The sequence below is a fragment of the Rhinoderma darwinii genome, chromosome 5 (assembly GCF_050947455.1).
Source record: "Rhinoderma darwinii isolate aRhiDar2 chromosome 5, aRhiDar2.hap1, whole genome shotgun sequence".
In the NCBI taxonomy this organism is placed as follows: Eukaryota; Metazoa; Chordata; class Amphibia; order Anura; family Rhinodermatidae; genus Rhinoderma; species Rhinoderma darwinii.
In genome coordinates this window covers 297,862,884-297,875,441 of record NC_134691.1, presented here as the reverse complement: position 1 = coordinate 297,875,441, position 12,558 = coordinate 297,862,884, and the positions used below count along the sequence as shown (strand labels likewise).

The following is a 12,558-nucleotide window of genomic DNA, read 5'->3' as shown; positions in this document are numbered from 1 at the left end:
TCCCAAAAAAAAGTTAATAAAATAAATTCTATGTACCCCAAAATGGTGCTATTGAAAAATACAACTTGTCCCGCAAAAAACAAGACCTTATACAGCTATATCGACGCAAAAATAAAAAAGTTATAGCTCTTTGAATGAGACGATGGAAAAACTTAAAAAATAGCTTGGTCATTAAGGTCTAAAATAGGCTTGTCATTTAGGGTTAAACATGCAGTTTTATAGCAACCATTATAACTAAAAGCAGATTTGGGGGAAGTGTAGACCTATGTAATGAGATACAAGAAGCCATCGCAGCCAAGAAGTGAGAGATACTGCAGGAAGGCTGAGTTCATGAGATAAAATTCTGGCTTGCTGAGCTTTGTTGAACTATGGCATCTTGCCTGGGTGTTTCCTGAACTTCCAGCGCATGGACTCATGTACGACAATGCAAGAGACTTTATTATCTTTAGAGCCATTTATAATACAGATGTTTAATCCATTGTATGCAGGTGCCAACATTTTAAGAGATTCAGCTGGGAATGTAAAACTTGGTGACTTTGGGGCCAGCAAACGTATCCAAACCATCTGTATGTCTGGGACCGGAATTAAATCTGTGACAGGGACCCCATACTGGATGAGTCCAGAGGTGATCAGTGGAGAAGGATATGGGAGGAAAGCGGATGTGTGGTAGGTATTGCAGATAAATCCCTGATGAGAGATTTATTACACCAATGTGAGAATTAGGCTCATAAAAAGTAACAGTGTGTCCACACAGCAGAATAATGTACACCTAACATACATTCATCTAGACAGACGCCATAAATGATAAAAAAAATATATATATCTTCAAAAAAACAAACATGTATAAATGCCAACGTCATAAGAGAACAATATGGTATATTTTCTAAGGGAGGAGTAAACTTTGTATCCCAGACATGGGTTTCGTGCTATAGTTTTCTGTCACTGACCATTTTGAAATTTGGATGATTTAGACTAATGGTATTTATTTTTTATTTTTTTGTCTATAAAGGAGTGTAGCCTGCACAGTTGTAGAAATGCTCACAGAGAAACCCCCATGGGCAGAGTATGAAGCAATGGCTGCCATTTTCAAAATTGCTACTCAACCAACAAAACCGAACCTTCCGGACAATGTTTCAGACTATTGCAGGGACTTCATGAAACAAATACTTGTGGAAGAAAAAAGGAGGCCCACCGCTGAAGAACTTTTGAGGCATCCTTTTGTTAGTCATAGTATTTAATTTTTTTCTTATCACTGTAGAATGTAAACCAAATGAAGGATTATAAAATGCACAGAGGAGCCCTCAACGACATCCATGTCTCTGCTGCTTGTATTGCTCAAGTGGCCAGGCAGATCCGCTCTGAGAATATACATTTCTAGTCTCGTCTGAGACTAAACACTGCTGGAGGTGAATGTATTGTATCATCAACATACTGCAACAAATAGAAGATCTATTGAGAAGGCGAGAGTCACCAGACCCAAGAACTTTTAAAATGTTTTTTTTATAGTGATCAAAGACTATTAATATCTGTGAAGCCGTAATGAGAAATATCTGTGCCTTAAACAATGTGTCAGCTTGTGGAAGTCGCATTGTATTTTCACCACATCCAGTTCTCCTAGTGAAATATTTTTTACGACAGTTACATAGTTAGTACGGTTGAAAAAAGACACATGTCCATCAAGTTTAACCAAGGAATGGGAAAGGGAAAAATTTGGGAAAGGGATAGTGATATCCTAATTTTCCTCCAGGACTAGTTTTGCTTCAGGAGCTAGCACTTGTCAAACATTTCATTGAGTGGCCTCTTTATTTGTCTAATTTCTCACTCCATGAAGACAAGAGAGATGCGTAATCTCCAGATACCTATGGCACCATTTATCTTGAGGTAAATAATAGAAGGGAAAATCCAAACTGTCTTATTTTTTTTCCCAAAGTAAGCAATAGAATAGTGTTTCCCCCATCATTGTTCCAGAGAAAACAGAATGCTTGGCACAGAGGGAGACAAAGAAGAATACCCAGCCAAAATATAGAATGTAGGTTGGTGATCACTGCCAAAGGAGAGTGGCCTAGGAGACCCTATAGACATTAGGTTTTTCGTTTTAGTGGGGTCTGCTGAAAATATCTAATATTTATGGGAATCTTTAGTGGCTTCATCTTATTGGTTATATAATAGAGCCATCAAGTTTTTACATCTATCACTAAAGTTGTTTGACAGCTGCCAAACTCTCATATGCACATTCGTCTGAGCCAAAAAAGCAAATTAGTGGTGTAATCGGGAGTGATAAATGGCAACCAAACAACTTTTGGCTGATGGTCAGCTGTTATGAATGCTACTTGGTCGAAAAATTAATTTTTTTTTTATATGTCATGTGACAGCAAAGCTTTCTACTAAAATAGTAAAGATTGTGAGTAAGACAATTCAAAATGTGACCGAAGATTAAAAATCAAAAACCATTTATATGTTTCCATTTTACAATTTGTATATCTTGATTGTCATCCGTGCGATATAGTGGCTTCATCTATGTAACATTATGTAATGACTGGAGTTCTTCTTTAAATTGTTTCTTATGGGAGCTATTGACTGCCACATGCACCATAAGCTTTGTGTTACTCAACACCGCTTTACTGCATTAAATACCTATTAACTTGTATTGAAGACGGTTTATTTTTTTCATAAATCTCTAACATATAATTCCCGAAAAACAGTTTTTTAATGGCATATTAAATCCTGAAGCTGTATGTTCTGTTTATCTTTTATAATATCAAACTAAGTGGACCAGTAAGTATTTTCAGACGAAAAATGTTTTATGTAATAGGACAAAACAACGATTGTAATTTACATTTCACTATTTCAGGACAGACTTTAATGAGTATTTCACCTTAAAAAGAAAGCATGAGTTGTCCCCTTTTGTTATAGGGGATTTCCACCCAAAAACATAAAAAATAGCTATAGAAGTAAGAGCGATAGACAAAGCTTGGATATTATGTTTCTTTTACTTCCTAAAATATATTGGGTATCGGCATTTTTTAATGTTTTGATGTGGTAGCCATTTTCGTAATCGTGACAACCGGAAGTTCAGCCATATTTGAATTGGCTTTTCAGTAAATTGTCATTTTGATATTGCTTGTACAAGCTGTCAATATGACTTCTGGTTGACGTTAGTTTCTGAGAAGTGAATTCAAAATGACAGCCGATATGGCTGCATATCCTGTCACCTCTTTAAAAAATGGCTGCCACAGCAAAACGGAAATATGCCAATATATGTTAATAAAACAAAGTTACCAAATTTTAGCTACAGTTCTAACTTCTGATTTACTAGTACGTGGCCATTGTTCAATTTTGGCTGGAAATGCTCTTTAAGTTGTTACATTCCTTAACCCCTTAAGGACGCAGCCTAGTTTGGGCCTTAAGGCTCAGAGCCCATTTTTCAAATCTGACATATTTCACTTTATGTGGTAATAACGTCGGAATGCTTAAACCTATCCAAGCGATTCTGAGATTGTTTTCTCGTGACACTTTGGGCTTCATGTTCGTGGTAAAATTTGGTCGATATATTCAGTGTTTATTGGTGAAAAATTGCAAAATTTAGAGAAAATTTTGAAAAAATTGCATTTTTCAGAATTTAAATGCATCTGCTTGTAAAACAGACGGTTATACCACCCAAAATAGTTACTAGTTCACATTTCCCATATGTCTACTTTAGATTGGCATCGTTTTTTTAACATTCTTTTATTTTTCTTGGACGTTACAAGGCTTAGAACATAAACAGCAATTTCTCATATTTTTAAGAAAATTTCAAAAGCCTTTTTTTTAAGGTACCTCTTGAGTTCTGAAGTGGCTTTGAGGGGCCTATGTATTAGAAACCCCCATAAAACACCCCATTTTAAAAACTAGACCCCTCAAAGTATTCAAAACAGCATTTAGAAAGTTTTTTAACCCTTCAGGCATTTCACAGGAATTAAAGCAATGTGGAGGTGAAATTTGCAAATTTCATTTTTCTTGCTGAATTTCAATATTATTCCATTTTTTTCTGTAACACAGAAGATTTTACCAGAGAAATACTACTAAATATGTATTGTCCAGATTCTGCAGTTTTTAGAAATGTCCCACATGTGGCTCTAGTGCGCTCGTGGAATAAAACACAAGCCTCAGAAACAAAGGAGCACCTAGTGCATTTTGAGGCCTCTTTTTTATTAGAATATATTTTAGGCAGCATGCCAGGTTTGAAGAGGTGTTGAGGTATGAAAGCAATGGAAACCCACCAGAAGTGACCCCATTTTGGAAACTAGACCCCTCAAGGAATTCATTTATGGTTGTTGTTATCATTTTGACCACACCGTTTTTTCACAGCACCTATTTGAATTGGGCTGTGAAATTAAAAAAATGATATTTTTTCCATTAAGATGTAATTTTTGTTCAAAATTTCTTATTTTCACAAGGAATAAAACACCCCATTTTGTTGCCCAATTTGTCCTTAGTGCGGCAATACCCCATTTGTGGTGATAAACTGCCGTTTGGGCCCATGGGAGGACTCAGAAGGAAAGGAGCGCTATGTGTTTGTTGGAGTCCAGATTTTGCTGGATTGGTTTTCGGGTTCCATGTCGCATTTGCAGAGCCCCAGAGGTATGAAAGCAATGGAAACCCACCAGAAGTGACCCCATTTTGGAAACTAGACCCCTCAAGGAATTCATTTATGGTTGTTGTTATCATTTTGACCACACCGTTTTTTCACACCACCTATTTGAATTGGGCTGTGAATTAAAAAAATGATATTTTTTTCCATTAAGATGTAATTTTTGTTCAAAGTTTCTTATTTTCACAAGGAATAAAACACCCCATTTTGTTGCCCAATTTGTCCTGAGTGCGGCAATACCCCATTTGTGGTGATAAACTGATGTTTGGGCCCATGGCAGGACTCAGAAGGAAAGGACCACCATTTGGCCTACTGGAGCTTTTCTGGTGCTAAGTCATGTAGGCAGAACCCCTGAGGTACCAGTACAGTTGAAACCCCCGAGAAGTGACCCCATTTTAAAAACTACACCCCTTAAGACATTCATCTAGTGGTGTAGTGAGCATTTTGACCCCACAGTTATTGTGTAAAAGGTAATGCGCAGCAGATGGTGCAAAGTGAGATTTGCAATTTCCTATGCATATATGCCATTTCAGTGTCTGATATATTGTGCCCAGCATGTGCCACTGGAGACATACACCCCATAAATTGTAATGTGGGTTCTCCCGGGTACGGCAATACCCTACATGTGGCTGTTATTAGCTGCCTGGGCACACGACAGGGCTCAGAAGGGAAGGACCACCATTTAGCCTACTGGAGCTTTTCTGGTGCTAAGTCATGTAGGCAGAACCCCTGAGGTACCAGTACAGTTGAAACCCCCGAGAAGTGACCCCATTTTAAAAACTACACCCCTTAAGACATTCATCTAGTGGTGTAGTGAGCATTTTGACCCCACAGTTATTGTGTAAAAGGTAATGCGCAGCAGATGGTGCAAAGTGAGATTTGCAATTTCCTATGCATATATGCCATTTCAGTGTCTGATATATTGTGCCCAGCATGTGCCACTGGAGACATACACCCCATAAATTGTAATGTGGGTTCTCCCGGGTACGGCAATACCCTACATGTGGCTGTTATTAGCTGCCTGGGCACACGACAGGGCTCAGAAGGGAAGGACCACCATTTAGCCTACTGGAGCTTTTCTGGTGCTAAGTCATGTAGGCAGAACCCCTGAGGTACCAGTACAGTTGAAACCCCCGAGAAGTGACCCCATTTTAAAAACTACACCCCTTAAGACATTCATCTAGTGGTGTAGTGAGCATTTTGACCCCACAGTTATTGTGTAAAAGGTAATGCGCAGCAGATGGTGCAAAGTGAGATTTGCAATTTCCTATGCATATATGCCATTTCAGTGTCTGATATATTGTGCCCAGCATGTGCCACTGGAGACATACACCCCATAAATTGTAATGTGGGTTCTCCCGGGTACGGCAATACCCTACATGTGGCTGTTATTAGCTGCCTGGGCACACGACAGGGCTCAGAAGGGAAGGACCACCATTTAGCCTACTGGAGCTTTTCTGGTGCTAAGTCATGTAGGCAGAACCCCTGAGGTACCAGTACAGTTGAAACCCCCGAGAAGTGACCCCATTTTAAAAACTACACCCCTTAAGACATTCATCTAGTGGTGTAGTGAGCATTTTGACCCCACAGTTATTGTGTAAAAGGTAATGCGCAGCAGATGGTGCAAAGTGAGATTTGCAATTTCCTATGCATATATGCCATTTCAGTGTCTGATATATTGTGCCCAGCATGTGCCACTGGAGACATACACCCCATAAATTGTAATGTGGGTTCTCCCGGGTACGGCAATACCCTACATGTGGCTGTTATTAGCTGCCTGGGCACACGACAGGGCTCAGAAGGGAAGGACCACCATTTAGCCTACTGGAGCTTTTCTGGTGCTAAGTCATGTAGGCAGAACCCCTGAGGTACCAGTACAGTTGAAACCCCCGAGAAGTGACCCCATTTTAAAAACTACACCCCTTAAGACATTCATCTAGTGGTGTAGTGAGCATTTTGACCCCACAGTTATTGTGTAAAAGGTAATGCGCAGCAGATGGTGCAAAGTGAGATTTGCAATTTCCTATGCATATATGCCATTTCAGTGTCTGATATATTGTGCCCAGCATGTGCCACTGGAGACATACACCCCATAAATTGTAATGTGGGTTCTCCCGGGTACGGCAATACCCTACATGTGGCTGTTATTAGCTGCCTGGGCACACGACAGGGCTCAGAAGGGAAGGACCACCATTTAGCCTACTGGAGCTTTTCTGGTGCTAAGTCATGTAGGCAGAACCCCTGAGGTACCAGTACAGTTGAAACCCCCGAGAAGTGAACCCATTTTAAAAACTACACCCCTTAAGACATTCATCTAGAGTGTAGTGAGCATTTTGACCCAACAGTTATTGTGTAAAAGGTAATGCGCAGTAGATGGTGCAAAGTGAGATTTGCAATTTCCTATACATATATGCCATTTCAGTGTCCGATATATTGTGCCCAGCATGTGCCACCGGAGACATACACCCCATAAATTGTAATGTGGGTTCTCCCGGGTACGGCAATACCCTACATGTGGCTGTTATTTGCTGCTTGGGCACATGGCAGGGCTCAAAAGGGAAAGATGAGGGGGATAAGCTGTGCGGAGTGCATCAGGGTAAATTAAAAATCAAGGGATGTATGGTAAATTTTAAAACAATCTTTCATACAGAGCCCTGGTTTTTCGGGACACGTGTCGCATTGGTATGTTGTGTCCTTCCTTATCCCCCTCTTATAGCACACTTTGCACCTCTTTTGACTTTTTCCCTTCTTGCCAGTTTGGGGAACTTCTCCTGGAAAGTGTTGCCCTGGTACGATGCGTGTGGCCTCGCTTCCAGAAGTACTGGGTGCCCCTCCTTCCTGGTCGCCAAAAATTAGGTTCTTTATAACCACCTCTTGAAATTCCAGGAAAGTTCCCCTCTGGCCTGCACATCGACGTAGCACGTACGCATTGTACAATGCCATCTGTATGATGTGCACGGCCAGCTTCTTATACCACACCCTCGATTTCCGCGTAGCGCTGTAGGGCTTCAGGACTTGATCTGACAAGTCCACCCCTCCCATGTACCTATTGTAGTCCAGGATGCAATCTGGTTTGGGGGTCTCTGTACTGGTACCTCGTACAGGTACATGGGTACTGGTGTGGCCATGTATTGTTGTCAATACAAGGACATCTCTCTTGTCCTTGTACTTGACACACAATATGTTGCTACTAGAATGTGCCCTGCTCTCACCCCTTCTGAGTGTTTGCCCAAGCAGTGTTTTAGGGAGGCCTCTAAGATTTTTTCTAGCAGTGCCGCATGCCGCAGTCCTTCTGGAAGCGAGGCACTTGAAGAGCGGGACGCTGGTATAAAAATTATCCAGGTAGAGGTGGTAACCCTGGTCCAGCAGTGGGTGCACCAAATCCCACACAATTTTTGCGTTAATTCCCAGTAAGGGGGGGCATTCTGGGGGCTGAATACTGCTGTCCTTCCCTTCATATATCCTGAATTTATATGTATACCCTGATGCACTCTCGCACAGCTTATACAACTTCACGCCATACCTTGCCCTCTTACTTGGCAGGTATTGGCGGAATTGAAGCCTCCCTTTAAAATGTACCAGGGACTCATCAATGGAAATACACTTCTCGGGGGTGTATGCTTGGGCAAACCGGGCACTGAAATGGTCTAATAGGGGTCTCAGTTTATATAAACGGTCAAAACTGGGGTCATCTCGGGGTGGGCACTGCTCATTATCGGCATAATGTAGGAAGCGAAGTATTGCCTCATAACGCATCCTGGACATGGCCATACGGTACATCGGGGTGTGGTATAGGATGTCCGTGCTCCAGTAGGTCCTAATGGATGGCTTTTTTAGAAGCCCCATGTTCAAGAGCAGTCCCCAGAACTTGCCCAACTCTGCTGCGTTTACAGGAGTCCACCTCTGGGATTGGGCATAAAATGAGTTGGGGTTCTTGGTGATATACTGTTGGGCATATAAATTAGTCTGGGTGACCATTAGCTCTATAAAGTTATCAGTGAAGAAGAACTTGAAAAAGTCCATCTCACTGAACCCTGCCGTGTTAAATTTGATGCCTGGGCTGCCCGTGTACTCAGGGATTTGGGGTTCATAATGGTCTGGTGTGGGCGTCCAAATGGGGTCACTTCGCTCAGGGGTATCACTTGTTGTGGGGTCACTTCTCTCAGGGATTTCTACTATGGTGGTGGTCCTGGGGCGTCTCCTAGGGGGTCCCTCCTCTTCATCGCTGGATGAGGAGGTAGACAAATAAAATAGTGTATCGCCATCCGACGAGTCTGTGTCGGAGGCCAGAAATGCATACGCCTCTTCAGCAGTAAATGTCCGTTGGGACATGCTTGTTGTGCGAAGACAAAATTTATATACTGCAAAAAAATAAATCCCTAACTGGGAGCAATAGGATAGCACAACTAGCACAAATGTGTGTTTTGTTTTTAGAGAGCAAGTGGACTTCCCTGACACTAAAGCTAACTAGGGCGAGGGTTCCTAACACTAAACCTAACTAAATTTTATGTGGACTTCCCTAACGCTAAACCTAACTACGGCGACGATTCCCTGACACTAAACCTATCTAGATTATTTCAAGCTTCCCTGACACTAAACCTAACTACGGTGACGGGTGCCTGACACTAAACCTATCTAATTATTCCGAGCTTCCCTGACGCTAAACCTAACTACGGTGATGGATCCCTAACGCTAAGCCTATCTACGGTGACCGATTCCTGACGCTAAATTCCCTGACACTATACCTAACTACGCTTTTTGACGGTTCCCTGACACTAACTAACCCTAATACTAAACTAACCAGTTAAATTTTCAAAATTGGCTAAACTAACTATTTTTTTTTGTTTCTTTTTTTTCTTTTTATATTTTTTTTTTTTGTTTTATGTTTTATATAGAAAAAAATGAAAAAAAAATCCCCAGGGACCAAGAAATGTGGTCCTGAAGACTGAAAAGTGGTCAGTGATAGGAGATCACTGACCAAAAAACGTGGGTAGAACTCAAAGAGGAAGGGAACAGGAGTGGGTAGTGGATGGGGTGGTGGGAAGCAAAAAAAACGTTGTTTTAGAAACTTTTTTTCACTTTTTTTCACTTCTTTTCTCTCTGACTCTCTGCTCACAACCGATCTCAACGCCTCGCTAACTCCAACAGGGCGTTCAGGGCGGTTGCAGCAGGATGTGAGGTCAGAGAGAGGAAGTGACGAGAATGATCGCTGCTATTGGCTAGTTACTCACTGACTAGCCAATAGCGGCGATCGGCGAGGCGGGACCATAGTAAATGGTCCCGGCCCATTATGCTGTGATAGCATGCTGTCAGAAACAGCAGCTATCACAGCTCAGGAACGCCGGGCTCGAGCACTGCTGTGCTGAATGAGACCGATCGCTGCTATTGGCTAGTTACTCACTGACTAGCCAATAGCGGCGATCGGCGAGGCGGGACCATAGTAAATGGTCCCGTCCCATTATGCCGTGATAGCCTGCTGTCAGAAACAGCAGCTATCACAGCGCATGAACGCGCCGGGCGCGCGCACCGCTGTTCTAACTGCAAGACGTACTATTACGGCATGGAGCGCGAACGATAGAGCTGCCATGACGTAATAGTACGTCAAGGAGCGGGAAGGGGCTAATACTAAACTAACCAGTTAAATTTTCAAAATTGGCTAAACTAACTATTTTTTTTTGTTTCTTTTTTTTCTTTTTATATTTTTTTTTTTGTTTTATGTTTTATATAGAAAAAAATGAAAAAAAAATCCCCAGGGACCAAGAAATGTGGTCCTGAAGACTGAAAAGTGGTCAGTGATAGGAGATCACTGACCAAAAAACGTGGGTAGAACTCAAAGAGGAAGGGAACAGGAGTGGGTAGTGGATGGGGTGGTGGGAAGCAAAAAAAACGTTGTTTTAGAAACTTTTTTTCACTTTTTTTCACTTCTTTTCTCTCTGACTCTCTGCTCACAACCGATCTCAACGCCTCGCTAACTCCAACAGGGCGTTCAGGGCGGTTGCAGCAGGATGTGAGGTCAGAGAGAGGAAGTGACGAGAATGATCGCTGCTATTGGCTAGTTACTCACTGACTAGCCAATAGCGGCGATCGGCGAGGCGGGACCATAGTAAATGGTCCCGGCCCATTATGCTGTGATAGCATGCTGTCAGAAACAGCAGCTATCACAGCTCAGGAACGCCGGGCTCGAGCACTGCTGTGCTGAATGAGACCGATCGCTGCTATTGGCTAGTTACTCACTGACTAGCCAATAGCGGCGATCGGCGAGGCGGGACCATAGTAAATGGTCCCGTCCCATTATGCCGTGATAGCCTGCTGTCAGAAACAGCAGCTATCACAGCGCATGAACGCGCCGGGCGCGCGCACCGCTGTTCTAACTGCAAGACGTACTATTACGGCATGGAGCGCGAACGATAGAGCTGCCATGACGTAATAGTACGTCAAGGAGCGGGAAGGGGTTAAGAAAAAATCTTAGTTCTATCTTTTTTTCTATGGAAAAATTGGGCCAACAACTAATATGGAAGAAAATATAGGAGGATTCCTCCAGCTCACCAGAATGTATGTCCAGGTTTGGACTGCGCACGGATCCAAGTGGCGGCACACGGTACAAACACAGCAGAAACTGAAGAATTTGATCCAGTCATGGCACATTGCGCCATGACTAAGGACAGGTGATCTGTCGGAAACGCGTAGGCTTACAGCTGAGACCACCACCCTTACTCCTAGTGGATTTTACTTTTGTCTGAAATAAAGTTAGAATATTACTTCCTTTTAATGGAACAGCGCTGGATCAAATTCTTCCGTTTCAACTAATATGTAATCCATTATAGGATTCATGAAGTTTGAGAATTTATCTTCTTTGCTGTGATACGAGAGCAGGGGATGACTCCTATCAGGGCGCTAAGAAAATGGCGGACAGAGGTTTTTACCAATTTGAGAGACTAGGACAACTCATGGCCTCTAGCTTAAAAATGGCCTTTAATAAACGTGGTCTTAGCAATCTCCAGAGCCAGTCCGGTAATAAATGTAAATCTGGCCATATACATTCGATATTTGTCAGCAAATACCACTAATTTCATTGAAATCTGGCATCCATCTAATGTGTATGTGGGCATCCCTGTCCATGCTGTCCCCTATGTCTCCCATAAAAGAAGCAAGATGAGATGGATTGTTACCTGTACAATCTTATGCTTCCCTGGGAAATACACGGCACTCGAGGTCACTTATTTCATTGCCCCTACTGAAACCACTTACCTGTTTGGCCTGACATAGCGAAAATTAGAAAGTTGCAACACTTGCATTGAACATCCTTGGATGATTTGCCAAGAAATATGTAAACGTCTGATACTTTTTGTAACTGATAGAGATCCATCTGCCAGAATCCATTGTTGTTACCAGAGATGATCTTGTTATCAGCGTGAATATTTGTTATTGATCATATTAGTGGAAATATTTGTGGTTTATGGCTAATACAAAGGAAATATGCTGGTGCCTTATTGTGTATTTTCTACTAGCGTTAGTAAATGCTCATCTTCTATGTTTTTGTTTTATTTTAAAGAAACTGCTGTTTCCTATATTGAAATTCTCTCTTGTTAAGAATTGACAGGGCTTATTTAAAGCCTACGTCCAACTTCACTTTTTTTTTTAATTGCCCAAATGCATCTTATTTGATTAAATGTCCTACCATTTTGCGTCTACAGCTCCAATGCAGACCAATGTATCTCCATGGTAACAAACTGCAAACAAACCCTGTGTAGTCTAATTATGCGAAAGGAAATCAACATGTGAAGGTGGACATAGCCTTTATATTTTTAGAATGACTGTGGGTGTGCAGGCCCGAAAACGATAATAAACTTGCCTGAATACAGTAGTGACCACGCTAATAGTCTCACTGTGATTCTCCAAGCTGCAAATGTTGTCACTTCCATACAAAA

At 41.9% G+C, this 12,558-nt stretch overlaps 1 protein-coding gene across 1 annotated transcript in view; it reads left to right on the top strand.

The window, feature by feature from the left end:
• Positions 1–2,652, top strand: part of LOC142651997 (mitogen-activated protein kinase kinase kinase 3-like) — a 141,851-nt gene extending 139,199 nt beyond the window's left edge. The window contains exons 16-17 of the mRNA XM_075827333.1: positions 489–666; positions 1,010–2,652. Of these exons, the coding sequence (XP_075683448.1) occupies positions 489–666; positions 1,010–1,238 (407 nt within the window). The 3' untranslated portion in view covers positions 1,239–2,652. The remainder of the gene's footprint in view (positions 1–488; positions 667–1,009) is intronic.
• The last annotated feature ends 9,906 nt before the right edge of the window (positions 2,653–12,558 follow it).